Raw genomic sequence first — 21973 nt, 5'->3', positions numbered from 1 at the left:
ATGCGGGCCCATAGCTTTATGGGTGTCCAGTTTGCCTAAATAATCCCTAACCCAATCATCCTCGACCATCAGAAAGTCCTCCTCTCTCTTGGTTCTCTCTCTTGTCTCCAGGCTCAGCACATGGGGACTGGCCTTAGCAGTTAAAAGGCATTTGGTAACTCTGTCTTCTCTGCATCCTTTGTCACCAAGGCATCCTCCCCATTCAGCAGCAGACTAACATTTTCCCTAGTCTTCCTCTTGCTGCTGATGTATTTATAGAAGCCTTTCCTGTTGCCTCTGACATCTCTTGCTAACTCTAATTCCAAACGGGCCTGGCCTTCCTCATTGCACCCTTGCATTCTCTGACAATGTTCCTATATTCTTCCCATGTGGCCTGGCTCTTCTTCCACATTACGTACATGCTCTTTTTCTGATTAAGTTTACCCAAGAGCCCCATGCCCATACATCTCACAAAATACCTGAAGGTGACTTTCTGGTGACAAATGTTTCTTTAATTTTTTTGAAGATACTGTAGCTTCTGATAAGCAGTGCCAGGAAAAATCTATGCAAAGTCACTGCTAATTTGTCATCCTTCCTTTGTATTATTACTGGTATGTCTGTTCTTTCTAATTCTATCCAGATACGGAACACCATAGCTGCTAGTGTACCTGAAGACTTCACTCCCTGACGAAGGCAATAAATGCTTCTTTTGCACTTCCAAGAAGAAGATATGTAAGATCACACTCACTTTCTCTGTGATCACAAAGGAGAATAATCTGCATACATCATTGTATGATGCTAATAGGTAAAACATCCAGAACATTGATCACTTAATTCTGAATTGTATTTAAAATGACTAAATTGCTTGGAGATTGAATCCTTGGACCTAAGAATCTGATGGGTTACGCAAACAGAACAAATGAATCATAAATCTATGCAAATAAACCCCAAGCTTCCTTTCAGCAAAATGGTGATGAGTGCAGGAAAGTCTCACTGGCAAAAATCAGAGGCCACATCAGAGACCAGGCCAGTGCAGACAGAGCCCATGGTGAAACATTCAATACCTCGACATCTTCTGCACTCTAGTAGGAACCTGGAGTTCATCAACTGTCAAAAGGAGATCACAGCCCAGGGATGTGGATGGGCTGTAGAACAGTGGACACTGGAATACACTGGAATAGTCAAGAAAACTAAATCATATAACAGAAACCTACCCACAAACAACATATATTCTTCTTTGTCTCACTGCTGGTTTGTGGAGAAAGGCTCTGGGCATATTTATATAGAATACTTAAAAAACCTCCTTCAGAGAAATTCCCCAAAACAACACTCCAGCAGCATTTACACTACCCCTGGGGATTTTAAGCTGTAAAATTCCATGAAAAAAATAGAAGGCAATTCAATCGGGACAAGTGGAAGCTACTCTGCCTAGAAGTAATTAACTGCACCATTACAGGATGAAGAAAAATCAGCTAGACAGCAGTTCTGTAAAAGAGGCTTTTGTGAGTCAGAAGATAAACGCGATTCAATTTCCTGCTTAAAAGTGCAAACATCCTACTTTATATATGCACAAATGTTATGTACAGCCTGCAGTTAACTAAAAAATTCTTCTATTCAAAGACATCTGTTGGATAACCATGCCCAAATTTGGGTTTCTTGTCAAGATACGTAGACTAACTCAAGAGGGCTGAGAGTGCAACCTTTTCTGTTATTGCTCTTGCTTCAAAACCCTGATGAAAGTTGAAAAGAATTGAGAGTATTCAGCTTAAGAAAATAAATGACTGGGCAAAACACTGTATAAATATACAAGAAAGCTGTTCTTTCCTCCATTTTGTAGCAATCTCTATCACGACCACAGAGGATATAACAATAACAGTGACTCAAATTAGCAAAGAGGATTCAGATTAGACATTAGAGAAAAAACAAATTGTCACAAGAAGAGCAAGAATTAGAATAAATTTAATCAATAGGCTGTTAAGTTTCCCACGTGGGAAATCTTTGAAAGCATGAGTTCATCTGTGTATCTTTCTGGAAGGGAAAGTATAATTGACCCTGACTTGAAGATGACCTCTCAGGATCACTCCCAAGACTAACTTTGGTGTGGTGAAAAGTTCAGGCCCTCCCTACCCCGATTAGCCCCCACCACCTATGAAGGCAGAAAATTAAAAGCATTTAACTGACTCCTGAACTTTACACATGCCAGTATAAAAAGTTCACAAAAGCAGAAGATAAAGCCTAATGACAAAGAGGAGACAAACAAGATATACAAGCACAACCAGGGACCATATGGAGAGTAGTGAATACACTAACCTACAATGCCAAAACAACTAATTGAAAGAGTATGATTTTGGGGGGAAGCCATCCTCAAATGGGTGAAAGTGCCACCCAGCTCTGTCGAGCTTGTGACAAGAAGCACTAGCACACATGCTTCTGACAAAAGCGAGCTCCAGTCTAAAAAAATAAAAATAAATAATAAATCATACTTTACTAATACTTTCCCCTGCAAACAAAGAGTGACTAGTAATACACTCTTGTTTAGACACTACAGGCGAGAATTTAGGAGAATTAGGCATATAAGATATTAAAAAAATAGCCACAAAAGAGACACAAAAGGAGCAAAATGCTTTTAATCAAAGCATAAAGCCAACTGATAAAATGGAAATTTACATTAGGAAATAGTTATGTCTGTGGTTTTTCTTCCTTTCCTGCCTCCGCATCCGAGCAAAAGAACAGATCTAATCTGATGTGACCCATCAATCACAACACGCAATAAACTCGCTGTGTGTGGTTTTTCCCTCCCCAGACTGAATCTTAGTACTTCCAAAGAATAATTAAACCAAAATGATTTAAGATCCACTTCTAAAAATCAAATCAACTCTCTACTGAGAGAATTTACGTAAGATGTAAAGCAAAGCAATACTAGCATTTTCACTAGGACTGGAAACGATTTACAACGAGACACAGACATTCAATAAACAAGATGTGTGAGAGAACTGGATTGCAGGGTTAGGTGAGCGCCTACACGTTTCCCCAAGGGTAATGACGTTACGCGCTCACACAGACAACAGCCACACCACCCACTCAGCCACACACCAAACCAGAGAGTCTGGGGGCAAAGCGGCCGTTTTCCCACAGTGCCCCGGACGTTTCCACTTGTTGATTCATTTAACTTGGTATGAAACGTCACCTCACTTCCCTACTTCACGACTATTCTTCTGAGGGCTTTGGATAGTGACTGACACTACTACCCTGTCAAGGGAAAACAGCGGTGGCAGTGAAAGATCAGTAACTGAGTTAAATTTTAATGATATTTTAAAATTCACAAAGCAACACAAGTAAGCAAAATTTTCAAAACTGGCAATGCAAAAGGCAAGATGCACAGATGTGAATCTCTATCTTAAATGGAAATGACATTTCAGGTAAGTTTCTCTTCATACTGCAACCTAAATTTAAAAGAATCACCTAAATGGCCAACATCAAGCTAGGCAGTGAAACTACAGAAACTATCTGTAACACACCAACAAAAGAAAACAGCAGTGTGTCTACACTCAGGGGAAGGTCTCTCCTTAAGAATGTTTTTTTGGTAGGACTGTAATAAAAATAATAAGTATTATTATGTGAAAAATGGGCTCCATGACAATGGAGAACGCGATGACATCTGTAGTTCTGGAAAATTATGCATTCGAGCCACGTTGTACCCAATCCTTATCTTAAATACCAGATATTAGGCTTCAAATATCACCCCAGACTGCACTCCAGCTGTAAATGTATTCAAGGACAATAGCTGTCAACCTACTATATAGTTTTCTAATAGCAAATTCAGTTATTTTGGATGTTACAAAAGTAGAATTTAAGTTAACTTTTATGTTAATTGCACAGAAAATGTTTAAAAATCCTGTGTGACAACACCTACAGAAAACACATATAATACAAACACTAACCATCCTTTCTTCCTTGACCAGTAGAGAAAAAGATAGCAAGATACAACGTGATTAAAGCCTTCTTCCTTGACGGAATTGGACCAGGGAGTACACTCATACACTTGTCTGCCCTAAAGGTCAACTACTACTGCTCTGAAGGGGGGTAAAAATAATTAATTATTCCTAAGCCACAAAGATTTAAACACAGGGAGACCTGAAGACCTGAAATAAGCCTCTCATCCTCTAAAAAGAACATCCCCCCACCATCTCCCCCCTCCGCCAAAAAATAAAAAACCCCCACCATTCAGAGTACTTTTTTCAGCTATACCTTAAGGGTAGGTATAGGAAAAAATATATAATCTACCAATAAAAATGGCAGGTCAAAGCAGAAACAGAAAGAAGCATATCCAGGACCTACAGGAGCCTAAATTCTTATTTTCATGTATTTTCACTTATGTGACTGCTACTACTTGCTAGAATGATTAGCATTTAATATTTCAGTTAATGTAGTCATTCTAATTCCAACATGCTTCCTCTGCAAAGTTCAACTTCCTAACCCAGCCAGACTGCAGGCATCCTCCCATACAAGGTAGTAAATAGAGAGGAGCAAGCACCACAAACTCCGATTTTGAATGAAGCCCCAGAAACCTATATTAAAAACTCCAGCCACTTGGCAGATGAGCAAACAATTTAACCCACTTACAGTAGGACATTTAAAGGATTTTTAACAGTTAGCAAAAACTACTGGAATATCTCTTCTTTGTACCAAGATAGTCATATCCACAGTAAGTTACAGGATTAAAAAAAAGAAGTTGCCATGATATAAATCAAGGTTTTGCAGGATCTTTTCCCTCTACTATTCCTGAAATTTTAGGCCGTGCAGTAATTTATAAACAAGAGTCATTTTTGAAAAAAGCTTCAGCTCTGCAGACAACAATCTATGGGTCTTGGTAGACTACAAGTTGACCACGAGCCATCAACGTGCCCTTGTGGCCAGGAAGGCAAAAGGTATCCAGGGCAGCATTTGGAAGGGCACTGCCAGTGGGTCCAAGGAGGCGATGGTTCCCCCTCCCAAGCCCTGATGAGGCCACATATGGAGTGCTGGGTCCAGTTCTGGGCTCCCCTAAACAGGGGAGACACCCAACTCCTGCATCAAGTCCAGCAAAGGGCTACAAAGATGATTAAGGGACTGGAGCTTGGGAAGATAAGACTGAGGGGAAAGCTTACCAACATGCATAAATATCTGAAGGCTGGCCATAAAGAGGATGGGACCAGACTCTTCTCAGCACAGCTACAGGACAAGAGGCAATGGGCACAAACTGAAACACAGGCAAGTCCGCCTGAACAGAAGGATTTTTTTTTTTTTTTAATAGTTTAAGGGTGACAGGGCACTGGAACAGGTTTCACAGTCACCATCCTCAAGATGCTCAAAAGCAGTGAGTATCTCAATTGGGAGATGGTGACCCTGCCTGAGCAGAAGGTTGCACTAGATGATCTCCAGAGGTACCTCCCAACCCCAACGGCTGAGTGAGTCAAACTCTGGCATAAAAGAGCCTTATGCACTCCAGCCTTCAGATTTATCTAGTGTCAGTTCCTGAAATCCAGACTTCTGTTAGAGGTTGGTCCCTGAATATTTATGACTGTTTTAGACTTCTTTCGAGAGTGAGAAAAAAATACCCAACAGAACTGACTGAAAAGCTGTTAGAAAAGATTAGAAATTGAAAGCTAAAGGTATTTAAATACTGAAAATAACTGATTTTGAAGTTCATTCGAGTTACATCGCAGAACAAGAAAAAAGTTCTGAACAGAGATATGGTGGATATAAGTAAAAGAGTGGTCAAGAAGCGCAAAATGAAGAGTTGTCATAGTAGTACATTGACATGGGAAAGTTGAGGGCCGAGAGATGCTTGTGGCTTACTGAGGAAAAATAAAATCCCAGACATCTTAAATGCAATAAGAACAAAAGTAGTCATAGCAAAGTTATTTAGAAATTACTAAACAGATATAACACTGTCAGAGAGGAGGAAAAAAAAAAAAAAAACACAGTGATTTACTGGAAAAAGCAGAACAATCTGTTTGTCTACTCTGGGGAAGAAAAAGTAACAGCCTAGTAGCAGAGGCTACTAGGTATCTAGGAAGTAGGCACAAGTACTCACACTCACAGAATAAACGCTCCCAAGTCCAACGACCTCAATAACAACACTCAAGGTCCTAAAACCAGGTTTAGATAACACCAAACCGTACAAAAACATAATTAGGTATGCTAATACTGAATGGGAAATTACCATGCACAACAATGAAAAGCCTTTTACCTTGTCATTAATTTCAAACCAGACTACACACCCAAGAAAACCAGAACAGATATGATATAACATACAGGGAATAGTAGGCTTGTATGGATAGAATTCTTAGCAATAGAAGTTCAATCAGGAAAGGTAAAAACTTAATGGCAAAGATGTGATATATAAACAGTTTTCACAGACATTTAACCTCATAGTATAACACAAAAGACAGTTCCATTTTAAATATGAAAAAATGCATTATTAAATAAAGCAGAAACAGTTTAATTTTTTTAACTTTTGACTTTCCTTCAAAAGTAGTTCTCAAAACACAGAACAATTTAGTAAATCTGGATGTTTATATTAGGAATTTGCAAATATCAACACTAGCTATTAAGGCTCAGCATTTTCACCTATATTAAAAAAAAACAAATATTAAAAACCTGCTGCTAAAACTCATGGTAGGTAAGTGATAAAGGCAAAGTCCCTAAGAGACATGTCTGTCTTGTTTTATTTAAAAAAAAAAAAAAAAGCTAAACCTTATTTGTGGGAAATAAAACAAGTCTCATGCAAGCATAACAGCTGCTCACAGGAGAATTATGTGAGCTATTAACTGTGTGAGACTATTAACATGACGTGACCATGAATGAAGAAATGTGTCATTTAAAATTCTTCTGGTAAACTGAGAGAAAAGCTAGTGGAGTTCAAGGTGGTATTGGTGGGAGTCGTCTGAACTGTGTGAACCAGCCCATCAGCTTAGCTTCACAGAGACCATTTCCAGCACAGCTGCAATACAGTGCAGGGAACTAATTAAGACTTTGGCTCATTAAGGAATTCGGATCTGGAAAGCAGTCAGAGCCGTAACCTCTGCACTGATGTGACGCCCAAATTCTGTAACTTATCACTGGAATAAGATATAAAAGCATTTTCTTCCCTGTCCTCTTGAATAATTCCCTATCCATACAGGAAGCATTACTCTGGAGCACAGATATCCACTACAGGAATATTTACATACAAGAATTACTTTTATTTGTTTAGGGCTTAAGCAGTTCTGTAAAACTACCAAGACAATTTACCAATATACTGCACACACCCAAGAGCCATTCCTATTTCAGAGATTAAAATCACATTTTAGATGAGAAATTAACTAGAGCCCACATTCTCTAGAACAGAACTAAACTGTATATATAAACCTGATGGAATTTGTCCATTACTATTTTGAAACTTCTGTTAACATTCTACATTCTAAGTTAAATACAGTCAAATGAAGTCTTTTTGAAGTTTTTGTAAGGAAAAATCTTACCTTTGGTGCATGCACATAATCTGTCTGTGCCCGAACAATATATCACAGAGACAAACATATCTGGTTCCTCAGTGCCCTCTTTTTTAGGTGGCTCCACTTTGGCCAGAATTTCAAAGTTTGAAAGATCTAGTATTTTTACATATCCTCCCTGAGTAGTTATTACCAGGTGCCCAAGAGTAGAGATCTCCGATCTTCTCTCTCTCCCACTGCCATTTTTAGAAGTCAATTGCAGTTCCTCCACAGGCTCCTCACAGTCATCCTCTCGATTATCCAATATATCTGGTGGGAGCAAAATCATTGAGGTAATTGTGTCTTGGGGGTCTTTGATATGCTGGATTTTTACTGGTTCCTCCTCCAGGGTAACTATTCTAGTGGCATAATTCATCTTATAAAGCACGAGGTATCCACCACTAACACTTCTCTGCTCAGGCTGAATTATCAAAGGAGTTGGTACGTCGGCTGGTGACTCATGCTGGATGACATCGATACTCGTGCCATTCACCACAGCAAGACTTGATTCTAGTTCACCTTTTCTTCTACTACATAGTGCCGAGTTTAATTTATTTAAATTATTCAAGGCCTCTACTTGATTTATTGCACTCAGAGATTCAACAGGGCAAGTCCGCAGTCCTACTAACAAATGAACTCCATCTGCACAAGGAGTGATCGAGTCTACACACAGGTTCTCCTCCTCTGCAAACTTTGGCAGACGCAGGCACTGAACCAAAGTCCCAGGTTTGGGAACCATAGAGCTCCACTTGTCCGAGTCCGGAGAAGTTAGGTTGGCTGCTGCATCTGCAAACTGCTGGATGTAAGTCACAGGGGGATCCTGCAACAGCAGCTGCTCCTGACTGTCCAGCTCCATCTCAATGATCTGTGGAACGGTGAAACCATCATCATGGATACTTTTACTCACAATATTGTTCATTTGTGAAAAGAGTTTTCCTGCTTTTTCATCAGACTCCTTAATGCTGTATAGCAGCAAAACAGGTAAAGTCCTCCGTACCAGAGGCGAATTCAGTTCTGAATTAGTGCAGGATTCATTGTCAGTAGATCCCTGCTCCGAGACACTCTCACCTCGAGTCCTGCTTAAGTCATCCAGAGACCTCTGAGAGTTACTGCTAACAGGAGAGGTAGCAGGTGATTTGTATGCTAATAGACCCCCAGCTAATAAACAAGGAAAGGGAATGTTGTGTTGTTCTAGATGTTTTTCCTTCATCTTTTCACTCTTACAGTTGGCCAAACACGGATTTGCCCCAAGTTCTTCCAAATCTTTAACCGTGTCTTCCAGGACATTTGCCACAATTTCCCATTGAAGTTTCTCAGGCTGCTGAAGAATGCTGAGAGCTGTTATATCAAGACTGACTTCCATAGTTTCCTTTTGCGAGGTATGCCCTTTGAAAACAAAAAAAAAGGTTAACATAATATATGTACAGAAAAGGAATCAAGTTACTTATGTTATGGACTTGTTTTCATAACCAAGCAATAAGTCACTGCTGTGCAGATTCGTTATGTTAAAACATTCCATATGTTCGGGATCCAACAGTCGCAAAACAAAAGGCTTAGAAACATTCCTTCCACACTGGCTAATGGTTCCCTCCATTTTATCAGCAAGAGGGAAAGTAAAGAAAACAGGACATTAACCTTTGCATCAGGTCTCCCAGTAAACAATCTTATCTTCCCAACAGTTATTCCACTTGAGCTAGCTTACCATACCAGAATACAACCAACCTAATCATCTGGATTCATACTCTGCCCTGTATCATTCCCCCTTCTAAACAGCCCAGTACCACCAAGATTCTGTAGCACTGCAGATTCATTCTTCACTCCTAACTGAAAAACATCGTTTTACACTGGAACTTGACAGTTCCCATCATATAATATAAAGAGCTCCAAGCTACAGTGAAACACAACACAATAAACCCTGAAGAGACGCTTGGTCATACTGAACAATACTGCAGTAAAAAAAAGAATCAGAAAAGTTCAGCTAAGTAACATTTTATTTTCATTTAATTCATTACAAAGGGCATGGATAAGAGCAGACGGAAGCATAAATGACAGAGCACTCTCTCTGCAATAATTTATATCGAAAAAAATATTTTTCACATCTCAAGTCTATTCCCTTCTGCATATTCACATGTTCTATACCTTTCTTCTTGCTAATCCTCATTCAAATGTGTAAATTAGGTTATGCAGAGTAAGCAATCTCTTTTGATATGATTTCTGTCTATGCCTCTAAGAAATCAATCCCTAACACCATGCACAGCACTGTTCTGCTCCATATGAAAGCTTTGCTCAGGAAAAAAATATATATCAACAGTGTATATATAAACAAGAAAACAATCAAGATTCAGAAACTCTGTCAGTCTCTTGAATTTAAAGTATTTTGCATAGCTGCAATTTGTTCCTGTCCTAAGTAAATTTCTATGACTTGATTTGTACATTTTACTGACAGCAAGATAACCAATGCCAATTGTCAAATAAGATGTTTTTTAACCAATGAAGTAGTTTTTGTTTGTTTGTTTTTCCCCTGCTCTGTACCTAATTTCCACCAAACAATGACATAACTAGTAGAAGGTAGACTTTCCAAGTCAAAATTTTGTTTCCAATACAATGAATATAATGTTTTGTTTCTGGTGGAGCCTTTTAAAGAGCCTGAGATGAACAACTTCCCTCCTGATCCATACAATGATAAGGATCAGATATAACCTACCTGTCACAGATTCTGATCTGGAATGCTCCTCACTGTCTGAATCCTCCAATAGATCATCACTGAAAAAAATGCATAAGTGAGACCAGGTACCTTTTTATTAAATAAATTTGTAATTTTCATTTATTAAAAAATAAATCGTGGACTGTGACACCAGCATCTCTTTTGGTCAGCATTGCACACCCACTGGTCAGCTGATTACAGAATAGTATTTTCTTCCCATTGGTCACTAAAGCAAGAAAACCAGCTTTCCGTTACCCCTATTCTTAGCAGCTCAGACATAAACTGAATGAGAACAAAAGCCAGTTCTCAGCACTTTCAAAACAAACAAACAAAGTAAAACAACAATCAAAAAAACATTCTGTTTAAAAGTTGATGTCTTCTTCTACAAAGCGTGTCAAAACATTCTCTGGAGGGTAGAAGTGCTAGAATGGTCTTAAATCCTATCGAAGCAATTTTATAACGAGTGTGGAAAGAGCTGAGGGTAGCCCTGGTCTGATCATCTATAGGATCTTCCTTCCATAAGGCAGAGGCTACCAACAGCTGTTTTATGAGCAATCATTCCTCGGCTCAAAGTACCTGAATATATCTGGACTTCCTCTGAGCTCCTCTCTAAAAAGGATCAAAACTTATCAATCTTCATTTCACTACAGCAGAGTGGCATTTCAATACTTCTCCTCTCATCCAGCTTTCCCTTGAGACTTCAGTACTTCAGTATCGTTTTTAATTATAGAGATAACAAATTTAATATAGATAAAATGAAACAGAAGATACTTAGTCCTGAGCAGTACCACTGTACATAACTCTCAAGTGGCTAAAGCTACACCAGGGGTCTAGGCATCAAGCAGCAGATAGGCCCTACGCGCAGATGTTGTCTCACTGTTTTGAAGAGTGGGTAGGAAAAGAATTTCTTATGTGCTCTACAGTTCTGTAGGAACCACGGCAAGCTCAGAAACAACCTGCTAACTGTGCAGGTAGTAGAACTGTGACCTTCTGTGATGTTAAGTTAAAAGAAGGAAGAAGAAACATTGGGAAAACTAACAAGACTTCTCAAGCTTTTTCTCCTGAGCTTGCTAGCACTATTCTTTCTTCCCTGAGCTTTCCAGCAATTACTTGCTCATCTGGGTGAGTTTTGGTGAAATGAGGAAGGAGTTGCCAATAATGCATTGTAACAAACATAAATGTGAAAGAATATTGATTCTACGTGTATACACATTTCTATCAATAACACATGTTCTCACATGACACTTCTTTAGCATCAGCATACCACTTAAAAAGTTTGTGATAGGACTGTCTAGTGGTTTAACACCCATATGCATGAGCTAAAGACACAAATAAATAAAAATTCCTAGCACATTCACATACTTTATTTCCAGTAGCCTATACTTTCAATGCCTAAAATGCATAACCCATAGCTAAAATGAAATGCGGTTCCCAAACTGGTACTCCTCACTATTTTTTTCAGCAATGTGATTTGGTCTCTTCTCCATTACTGGAGGATAAAGACTGAAGCACAATGAGTAAAATTCAGCTGGCTTTAAGGGTAACTTACGCAACCTTTTTATCCCTATGTTTCTGAACACGATTCAACATTTAAGAAAATCTCTCTCATCTCCATGAAAAGTATAATATTAACATTCTTACATCCACAAAGCATGACTTAACTAAATGGCATTTACCACCTACACAGCAACATTGTACATTTTCTGATGTTGAAGATTAGCATACCTGTCTCCTTCTAATTTTGGTATATCTGAGCAGCTAGATGAATCTTCTAGCCATGCTAGTGTTGGTCTCCTTGAGTCAACCCCTGAGCTCTGTTCTCCTGATAACATAAGCTGCTGCACAATAACTGGGTCATACGCATTTATCTCAAATTTTAAGTGGACCTAAAAAAAAAAAATACAAAAAAAGACAGAAATGACCTTTGATTTAAATTGAGATATGCCTCATCAGAAGTAGTTAGTTAAAGAAGAAATGATTACATGTATTGTATACCTTCATAAGTTTGGAAACATCCCATATGCAGATCTTTCCTCGTTTTGTTGCAGCAGCTAGGAAATGAGGGCAACTTCCAGATCCAAAGCAGGCTATTCTGTCAGTGCCATCTGTGCAGGGAAATTGTGCTGGACTTGTTGCCAGTGTGACTGAAAGAGGTACATTCTGAGTGTGCTCACCCTTGACAAAAGGGCAGTTTGGGGAATGTCTCTCGTGTTCAGACCTTTCCATATTAAAAACAAACATGTCACACATTGATTTCTTACTTTGAAGAGTACACATAATCATACACAAAGTCAGAGCTTGAAATGAAACTGAAACCAAACTGCATGAACTTTAGTCAACCATACAAGGGAGTGGTGAGCTATTAAGTCTATTTCCACAGCTATTTCTCAATAGTAGACTATACTAAACCATTTGTATGGACCATACAATTTGTATGCATGTGACCATTTAATGAAAGTTCAGTCATACAGAAGGAGTGACACAGTGCTCTTCAGATAGTAGTTTGTGATAAAAAAATTGTTCTATAGGCAGTAGACCATCATGTCCTTCTGAAGAAAAGCAAGCAAAGCAAGCAGATGAGCTCTGCAGAACATACTTTAGAAGAATTTCGATGTTACAAGAAAGTAGTGTTAATAAAATAAAATGGTTTCTAGTCTTTCATTAGACATCCACATCATTTTGCCATTTGCCCTATGGAATAATTTTTGAAATCCACTCTTGTCATGACAACTGAAACTCACATAAATCCTGGTCAGAGATGTTGACCTTTGTCCTTCAAGTTTTCTAATCTCATAGCATAAAACTAAGTCTATCCTGAATACAAACTTACCATGGTTCATCTGTAGGCTCCCAGCATACCAAACACACACTACAGGTAAAGCACATAGCTCTATCATCTCCTGATGAAGCAGGCTACAAAATAAGAAGAAACACTTAAAATTTATATAGTATAGAATACAAGGCATATTAACCAGCCAATCAAGTCCTTTGCTTCTTCTAGTGGCACTGCAAGACACTACATCACACGTATACACCACCCTAAATGACTGACTCAAAAGTGGTAATATTTCACATAAGAAATAGATACACCATTCTTACTACAGAAGGGATCCAGAATCCAGAGAACCTGTGCCAAACACTGGATAGAAAAGACATACAAATAGAGCAGAACCCCAGTGAACAACATCACTACAAAGACTTTTTCTCTGGAACAGGCCCATAATGTTCTAAAAATGTACATCCTTAGCAGAATTTATCAGTACATCTGAATGCTGGTAAAAACACAAGTTGAACAAGCATTTCCTACTACACCTTCGATGTGTCAGAATATAAAGTAGTGCACATCATTTCACTCCTCTGCAAAAAACACTTGTTCCTAGGAAAAGAATGGAATTTTCCACTTCTCTTTAAACTTGGCAGTTTCATTATCACCTTTCAAGTCAATGAAATGTACTTGGAAATATGCAGATTCAATTCTAACATAATTTCCTTCGTTTCCTCCTGAACAAGCAGTTTTCAAGAACACCTGAGAAATCTTCCAAAAGCATGATCCACCATCACCTAGCAAGCTTTGCAGTTGACTCCATTAGGCACATAACACTGACATCAAATAATAGATATACTACCTAGCCTTCATTATATAAATCCATGTAACAACAACAAAAAAAAAAGTAAAAAGAAAAAAGAAAAATGGAAACAGGAAGAATATTGGAGAAAAAAGTTGAGGCTGTGTAAGTCATTAAGCCAAATAATTTTGTAATATAAACTAGGTCTGTTGTCTGTAACACAACAGTTTTTTTAAGTCTGACTATGAAATTACAGTTGAACACTGACATCAGACTTGGTGCTTTTTCTGCTTTACTTGGAGAAAACCTGCATAAAAATAAGGATATTTGCTCAACAATCTAATGAAGAGAAAAAGAGATGCTGCGTAACACAGTTCACATTTTTGTTGTTGCTCTTTAAGGCAGCTCAATTTTCATACCCAGGTGTTTCATCTCACCACATTTTCTCCAAAAAACAGGATAGAAACAGAAGAAGAAAAAAAAATCCAAAAACAACAGCAAAAACACACACACACACAAAATTCAGAAAAAAAGCCTTCAGTGACAGACTTCATTGTTCACTTCAGCTTCTACATCTGTAGAGAGTACATTAGGTTGTTCATTTGTCTGATCATTTGTTTTTTAAGTCTTTGCCAAGGAAGCAAATATTGACAAACTAAACCTCTTACCTGGTGATAGAACCCAGCCTGAGCCATAGGATCTGGCTGTGCCCACCTATAACCCACGTGAGGCCATGAGGTGAATGTCTCCCGTCTGTTAGCTTCACTATACATCAAAGACCTAGAAAAGCAAAATTAAAAAAAAAAGAAACATTTATCCAAAGCTGCCACATCAAATTAAAAAAAAATCTACTTGAGATTTTTTTTTTTTCACAATTTATTGGCTATTAGGAAAAAAAAAGCAGATAGTTGCCTATAATTTCAAATGCAAGTTAACCTTAAAAATTATAGAAATTATATATAATTCCTATTATATAGTAGAACATATTAATTTGTATTATATATATTTATATATATGTATATGTATATATATAAATTTCAGAAAATTAAAGTTCTCTCACTTGGTTGCCAATAACATAACCTCAACAAAAGACCACAAACAATGCAACAACCTGCAAGCTTTAGAAGCAACAAGAATAAGCAAAATAAGTTTCCATACGTGGAGGTATGGGGACATGATATGTTTTATTAAATTATTTGAGCTGTGAGAAATTTTAATAGTCTTGCAAAATAGTAGTCACACACAAATTTTCAAGAGAGAATTTATAGACTTAGAATATTTATTAGTGTTTTAGCTAGTCTTACGACTGTTTAGGTAACAGGTTAAGCTTGCCTAGTTACAAATCACTACTCAGATCAGAAAAACCAAACAATAGCCAAAGAAGTAAAATTTTCTCATCCCAAACACAGCAAATGATTCAGGAGACATATTTATATGCTGCACAACTTCATAAACTGTGTCCTCTAAAATATAAAGCATGAACATAACTCTACTATGAAGAACAGGGAACTGATTGCTTTGCATTCAAAAGCAGTCTGAAGGAGTACTTAAATCTCTGCCACTGCTGAACATTTAAGTATTACCCTTTCAGTAAGGTTTACAAAACCAGCTTGAATACTACTAGCAACTCTGGACCAGAGCTAGTCATTTCCAAGGGACTGCTGAAATACAACCAGAACCTCACATTATGAAGAGTAAAGCCTGGGTGAACAGCACATTCCCCTGTTGAAATGCAAGCTAGAAATGCAGCTGTAAGCTGCAACTGTTACCTTTCTGAAAGGCGGCCTCAGAGTAAGAACAAAGGGATTCGACCTGACTGGCACTAAAGTCAAGCTACTGACATGGCAGTCTTTGGGCAATCATAGATGTTTCTTAAATTTACTAATATTTAAAGTACGTTGTGCACTAACCAGTTCAACTAGCTGTACAAGTAAGAACAAGAAAAATACAGAATGAGGCTAATTCCATTTTCTTCTTGCAAAGAAATTAGTCATGTAAGAGCTTACTCTCATCCACCTAAGGAGTCACATGCATCACTTTTTTGTCTTAATATACCTGTCCACAGATCGACCAGGTCCCACACCAAGTTCAGGTCGTGCGCTGGGTAAGAGGTAAGATAACCTATCCATCACAGAGGATGCTACAGGTAAGGCAGCAATATTTTGATTTATCTTCTTGAGTTCATTTACAATGGCACTGGCGACAGACTTCAAAACATGATGAGGAAGGTGGAACGTAACCGTTGCCCACTAAATTGAGAGGAAAAAAAAAAGTGTCCAGTTTATATTGTAAAATCGTAACATAAACTACAAATAGCTCACAAAGGTGTCAAAAGCAAAACAAATACATCCATGTTGCACCCTCTCTAGATCTGAAGCAATTTAAGAATACATCAAACTTTAAGCAGAGGACCCTGTTAGTTTCTTGCTTAACAAGCAAAACAAGAACCAAGAATCACAAATTACCTTTTTTTCTCTACAAATGAAATCCATCACACTGCACCAAGCATTCTGCCTGCTTCCACAACGGCGGCCAAACAAAACCAGACTTGGGAATCCACATACATAGGATGGAGGCAAACTCTTACCTTAGCAACTTTATGATTTGCTGCTGTTTCATGTGAGGTATTTTTTAAACCATCCTTCAGTTGTGTGATGAATAAGTCATATCCCTCTGTGCTAGAAACATCTACTTTTTCTACACAAGCAGATAGCAGCTGCTGAGCCTGAAATACAGAGGTGCAAGAACAGTTATCATCCAGGCTAGGTAGCTACACACAAAAATTATAATCGTTTTATTATTCTGAGAAATCTATTTTGGCCTATCCTAACTTATCATATATCAGCATAATTCCCATTAAAATGAAAAAAAAAAAAGAGCAAGCAGTTCAAAACATAGCTTTGTCATCTATTCAATACATAAACCACTGTGATAATTACCGAATTTATTACAAATTTCCTCAGGTAAAACATTATCAAATGTTGACCAAGTTAGCAATATAAACACTCAAAACATTAGACATATTAAAGCCAAACAAAAAGGAACATCTACAACCCAGTGCCCTTCAAAAGGATTCATTCAGCTTCAGGGACAGAAGTGAGAGCAAGAACAAAGCCCACAGTTCTCGACATTTTTCTAAGCAGTATTGAGAAAAAAAATGTAAAGAAGAAAATAATAAATAATACAAATCACACTGCTTACAATGATAGTATAGTTACTGAAGTTGAAAAAATGAGGCAGAAAAAAATGGGCTAGTTAACCTAGAGAATTCTTACAACTCATACATAATGCATCTAGAAAAGACACTATAAACATCCATTTATAGACTCTTTTTTTCTGCCAAGTCTCACCTGTTTCTGATTTACCCCACTATCTGTTAACTTCTTGTTTGCAGTTAAGATTTTAAAGTATGTTTTATTTACAAAGTACAGAGCATTATGCAGCAGTTGTTAAACGGGCTACATCTGAAAAACATTACATACAATCTTTCAAGTTCCAAGTAAAGGGAAATACTTTCCCTAGGGCAACTGCCAGCCTCTACTTTAGGCAGCCAGGCACCATTCCAAACAGAATGACTGAACGACCACTTTTAGCCAGCTACCATCACATGCACAGGGGCTCCTGCCTCTTTCCTTTTTTTTTTTTTTTTTTTTTTTTTTTTTGTTGGGGGGGAATGGGGGGAACAAGGGCATGGGAAGAGGAGGAACAGACAAAAGAGGAAAGCCAGAAGCAAGTCAAAAGAGTTACTTGCTTGGGCTGTATCTGGGTTTTACATTTCAATAAAAGGACAATAAAAATTCCTATGACATCTCGTACTTCCTAAGTTTCTTGCAGGCAACAGCAGATCAACAGAAGGGCTCTGCATGTTCACAGTTTGATCAGGTTCTAGAGGGTGAAAGATTGGGCACCTCCTCTTTAACAGCAAAGGTGAGAACTTAAGATTGTTAATGTTTTTTCTCTCACCTCACTGATTTGGCCCTGAACTCCTCAAATCTGTTTTTAATTGAACTATAATAATATTTTCCAATTTCTAAAGAAATGACCTCTATAGAAAATGGCAGCGATCCTAAACTTTGAATAACAGTTTAACAGAGTCTAACAGAGTCTAACAATGTTTTTTTGAAATACATAAGAATCTATAATAAAATTGACACACACAAAAAAAAAGACAGCAAAACTTATGAAAGGAATTTGCTGAGCTTGGTCAGTCTCTTCATATTTAGCTACACATACTAAGATTGTGCTGCCAAAAGGCAGCAAAAGCAGTAAAAATAATGTCAGTGACAGTAAGCCTGAGGAACCTAGAAAGCTCTCTTCAGAGATCTCTATGAGTTGCTGCTACTCCTACTCAAGACAAGGAGTTATAAAAAGAAAAAAAAAAGAAAAAAAAAAGAAGAAAGAAAAAGAAGCCACATAACACATTCTTGGGTACACAATAGGCACCTATGATTCAGTACTCTAATATCATACAAATGCTTCAAATAATTTCTCAGGAGACATTTTTGTCGATGATGTACCTTTTAATATACATCTATTCCCAGAGATGAGTGGGAGGTGCTCTTCTCAGAGAGAGCTTTAACGATCCAGAATCTGGATCTAGTAGTCCGGTTTTGTATTTTCCACTGTACACACTACTCTAAATATTTACATTGACAGATGCTCTTTCCAAACATAAAGAATTAAAATAAACTAGCTTGTGGTTAAAGTTGTCATGCAGATTTACCTCCCTCCTCTACTACTTCATTATTGCTAAAAAGATGAAAGACGAAAGGTATCCTCCTCATTACCTACGGTCATAGAATAGAAGAAAATTTCACTAATATTAAGCTACACTCTAAGCTATTAATTGCTAAACTAACTGAATATAAACCAATTCAAGAAAGTCCTTCACATAAGGCTAGGTAAAAATATATAAAAATTAGATTCTTTTAAAGTATAAAGATACTAAACATGTGGTTATATTTTTTCAAAACAACCAGAAGGACATTCTTGTAGCTTTGATGGTCCAAGTATAAAAGAGAAGCCAAGTCTGGAAAGAAAATTTCTTTTATTAAGTCAGGTGACCTAGTTAGAAAAGTTAAAATTCCAGCATGAGCTCTTCATATGTTGCAATTAACTGATCAGCATATCACATGATCTTTTCAATTGACATTTTTTCCCCCATGAAAGCCTAAATCAAAAAAAAAAAAAAAAAAAAAAAGTCATCCAAGGAAGCCTACTAGTCCAGACTGTGACATCCAGAATAGCATAGAGAATTCAAAGCCCTGGAACAGAGCCCTCACTTCTAGTCACTGCCACATTCTGTCTTCTGAAATAATGGTCTCCTGATGAGGCAAGGTCGCCTTTGTCTGGGAAAAGGGTAACTGCAAAAAGTCACTGCCTTATGACACTTAATTAGGAAACTTTCCCATTACACACTGTTAATATCGCACTAGAAACTCAGGGACGAAATTTTGGTTTTTTATTCCTGACCAAGTGATTTACATACTACTATTTTTCCCATCTTACCTCTGTAACCGGCAATTCAAGCTGAACCACGTCATCTTGTTTTGAAACAGGTGTTTGAAGAGCTGTGTCTAACAATAAGATCCCATTGAGATCTTTCCTACATCCTACTGCATAATCATCCACAAAGATCACTTTATCCACAGCAGAAATATACTGACATTTCACCCGTCCACCTGGTTTAGCTATAAAGAGAAAAATACAAAAGAAGATTGTATTAGAAAACAGCTTCTATAACTTAGATAACGTACAAAATCTGTTCTGGTATCATGACTTAAGCAAGATTCTTTACTTCATGAGATGATCAGAAGCTAGCATTTTACTATTATAATTTTCACCAAAACTTACATTTCCCACTTCTTTTTTAAACCACACATCCCATCAACTACAACCATTTTAAGAGCTATGTAGACATCACCATTCAAGTCCTAAACCTACCATAAGACCTAGACGAGCACTTGCAAGCTTCAAGTAGAAGACTAGCCTACTTGAAATTTCAGAGTACTTTGATAATGTACAGGAGCAGGCAACGTGTTCAGAGACAAGAGAGGCACTTGTTCCTTGAGACACTGAGGTAGCTCCTCTCTCTTATTGCTCTGCACTGCACACATGTCAGTAACAGGTTAGATAGGTTCGATGGGGTGGAGGAAGACTGGGAGTGGATAAACAAATAAGGGCTGTTGTGATGGGTATTAGCCCAAGGAGTGTTCAAACACTGGACACTGCCATGTTGGAAGGATTATAAAACTCTACCCATGTGATACGCTATCTGTGTAGAAGGCAAAGCGCTCAACTTCATGGAAAGCGTAAGCTGTTGCTACAGCAGTAGAATGTAAGCGTGGGGTGAGTATATGGACACACCATTCAGAGGACAAAGCTGAACCTGCTGCCGCGCCAACACAGATCATCTTTTCCCGGCTCACAGGAACCAGAGTTTCACCAAACTCTACATTAATCAAGCCCTGCCCCGATTCTCGTCTTTCTTCAGATACTAAGTTTTACTATGAATGATGAAAAAGCATTGTTTAATAGCTAGCATAAAGCTAAGCATTCGGATACAGACAGCAACATAATTCCCCAAGTCTCCCATTCTTACGCTTTGATAATAGTTAAATGGAAATCTAAACTTCTCCTGATAGAGGGCACATCCATCTGACCTTGACTTCAACGCAACTACAGTGCATTGTGTATTCTCTCTCCAAAACTCCAGTCAAGAATAGCTGGGTCAGCTGTCCTTCTCCCTGAAATTTTGGAAACAGTGACTCCTATCCTCTTAAAATATAGCACATAAGCCATTCACTGGGTGAAGTAAAATGCAACTGTAATCATCACTGTAAAGTCAGAAGCACTTCAAGAGCCCTGGAATCACTTCATAGTTGTACAGTCATTAGTTCTAGCTCACCAAAAAAGGGTTGTCTGAATGGCAAATCAGCTACTTTCAAGCAGTATTTTTGTCAGTATGCTGGAGTTCCTCACACAAGAATTTCAACATACAGCACAGCTGCAGTGAAGGAAGTCATTCATTCTACAGAAAAATAATGGTTTCTACAAAAAAAAAAATCAAATACAGGCTTTAACATCTTCAAAAATATTTATCTCAAAAATATACTGGAAACTATTATGGAAATAAAGCGAAAAGCATCTGATGCCATACACTAAAAACCTCAGTAAGTTAATGTAGATTTTACAGTGTATGTAAGATATTCCAAAAGATGCACTGTAGGACAGTTTCTCACAGTGCTGCTTAATATTTTGCTCAGTTACAGTGCAAGAAAGATTTTGGCCAAACTGTCTAGAAAGCTACTTCCAGGTGCCGCTTGTATTTTACTCAGAGCACATAACAGCAAAAGAAGCTACCTTACATCTCTGGAGCTTCAAGGAAACGACTGACCCAACCAACAGTTCCGATATCTTGGGGGCACATTCTGCAACTGCCTCCTTTGCAGTCCGAGCAGCCTCTGAACTACTGGCAAGCTATTTTGCAAATGCAGCAGTTTCATTTTGAAGTTCAGATAATGTGTTTCAAGATGGCTAAACTAGTCCCACATCATATCATAGTTTACACATGGCTGGCAACACTATTACTACAATAGGTTTTAAATGGGGAAAGTAGAGTACCTAGAAATCACCAGCATTGAACAAATGCCTACAAAAATTTAAATGTAAATTTGAACAGTCCTCCCAAACTTATGGTCCATGTTTTAGGACATGCCAAAGGGCTCTGGCCAATATGCTTTGAACAACGTAACTCTCTTGGCTGTCCATCCTGGCTGGCTGCTAGCAAAAATTAGTGATACGCATCTTTACAATTCACGGTTCAAAAGTTTCATGTAAACCCACTAAAAGGCTTGGGTCAGATCACCCAAACCCAACTTTCATTCTCCTTTCAGCCCAGGCTGTCCCTTCAGCTGTAATTTACTTTGGATGGGGGAAGAAGGAATAGTCAGCCATTCAAAGGTCGCAACACAACCCTGCTTTACAGTCTTGGTGCAAACAGATCATGGCATGTGCCCCTCTCCTCCCATCTCTGTCTATCTAGGATTAAACCAAATCAAAAGAAACCACTAAGACTTTTCACAGGTCCTATAAGTAAACCAGGCAGACTTTTAACATACAGGAATTACAAGCCCAGCAGAGAACGTAATAGCTCTACATGATGGTACACCGCCTCTAACAACCTTGAACTAGCTGTCTTCAAGTTAATAAGA

General features: G+C 38.0%; 1 protein-coding gene across 3 annotated transcripts in view; it reads right to left on the bottom strand.

The window, feature by feature from the left end:
• BIRC6 (baculoviral IAP repeat containing 6) overlaps window positions 1–21973 on the bottom strand; it is a 172290-nt gene that overhangs the window by 137638 nt on the left and 12679 nt on the right. For all 3 annotated transcript variants that reach the window (XM_088524187.1, XM_088524188.1, XM_088524189.1), the window contains exons 2-10: window positions 19269–19450; window positions 16348–16485; window positions 15816–16009; window positions 14429–14540; window positions 13025–13107; window positions 12190–12412; window positions 11920–12080; window positions 10195–10253; window positions 7482–8876 (exon numbers count right to left, since the gene is read on the bottom strand). In XM_088524187.1, the coding sequence (XP_088380313.1) occupies window positions 7482–8876; window positions 10195–10253; window positions 11920–12080; window positions 12190–12412; window positions 13025–13107; window positions 14429–14540; window positions 15816–16009; window positions 16348–16485; window positions 19269–19450 (2547 nt within the window). The remainder of the gene's footprint in view (window positions 1–7481; window positions 8877–10194; window positions 10254–11919; window positions 12081–12189; window positions 12413–13024; window positions 13108–14428; window positions 14541–15815; window positions 16010–16347; window positions 16486–19268; window positions 19451–21973) is intronic.

This window comes from Tinamus guttatus, unplaced genomic scaffold (assembly GCF_059628265.1).
Source record: "Tinamus guttatus ecotype Peru unplaced genomic scaffold, ASM5962826v1 Tinamus_guttatus_pri_ptg000208l, whole genome shotgun sequence".
NCBI lineage: Eukaryota > Metazoa > Chordata > Aves > Tinamiformes > Tinamidae > Tinamus > Tinamus guttatus.
The sequence above is the reverse complement of the archived record's forward strand: the minus strand, read 5'-3'. Positions and strand labels throughout refer to the sequence as shown.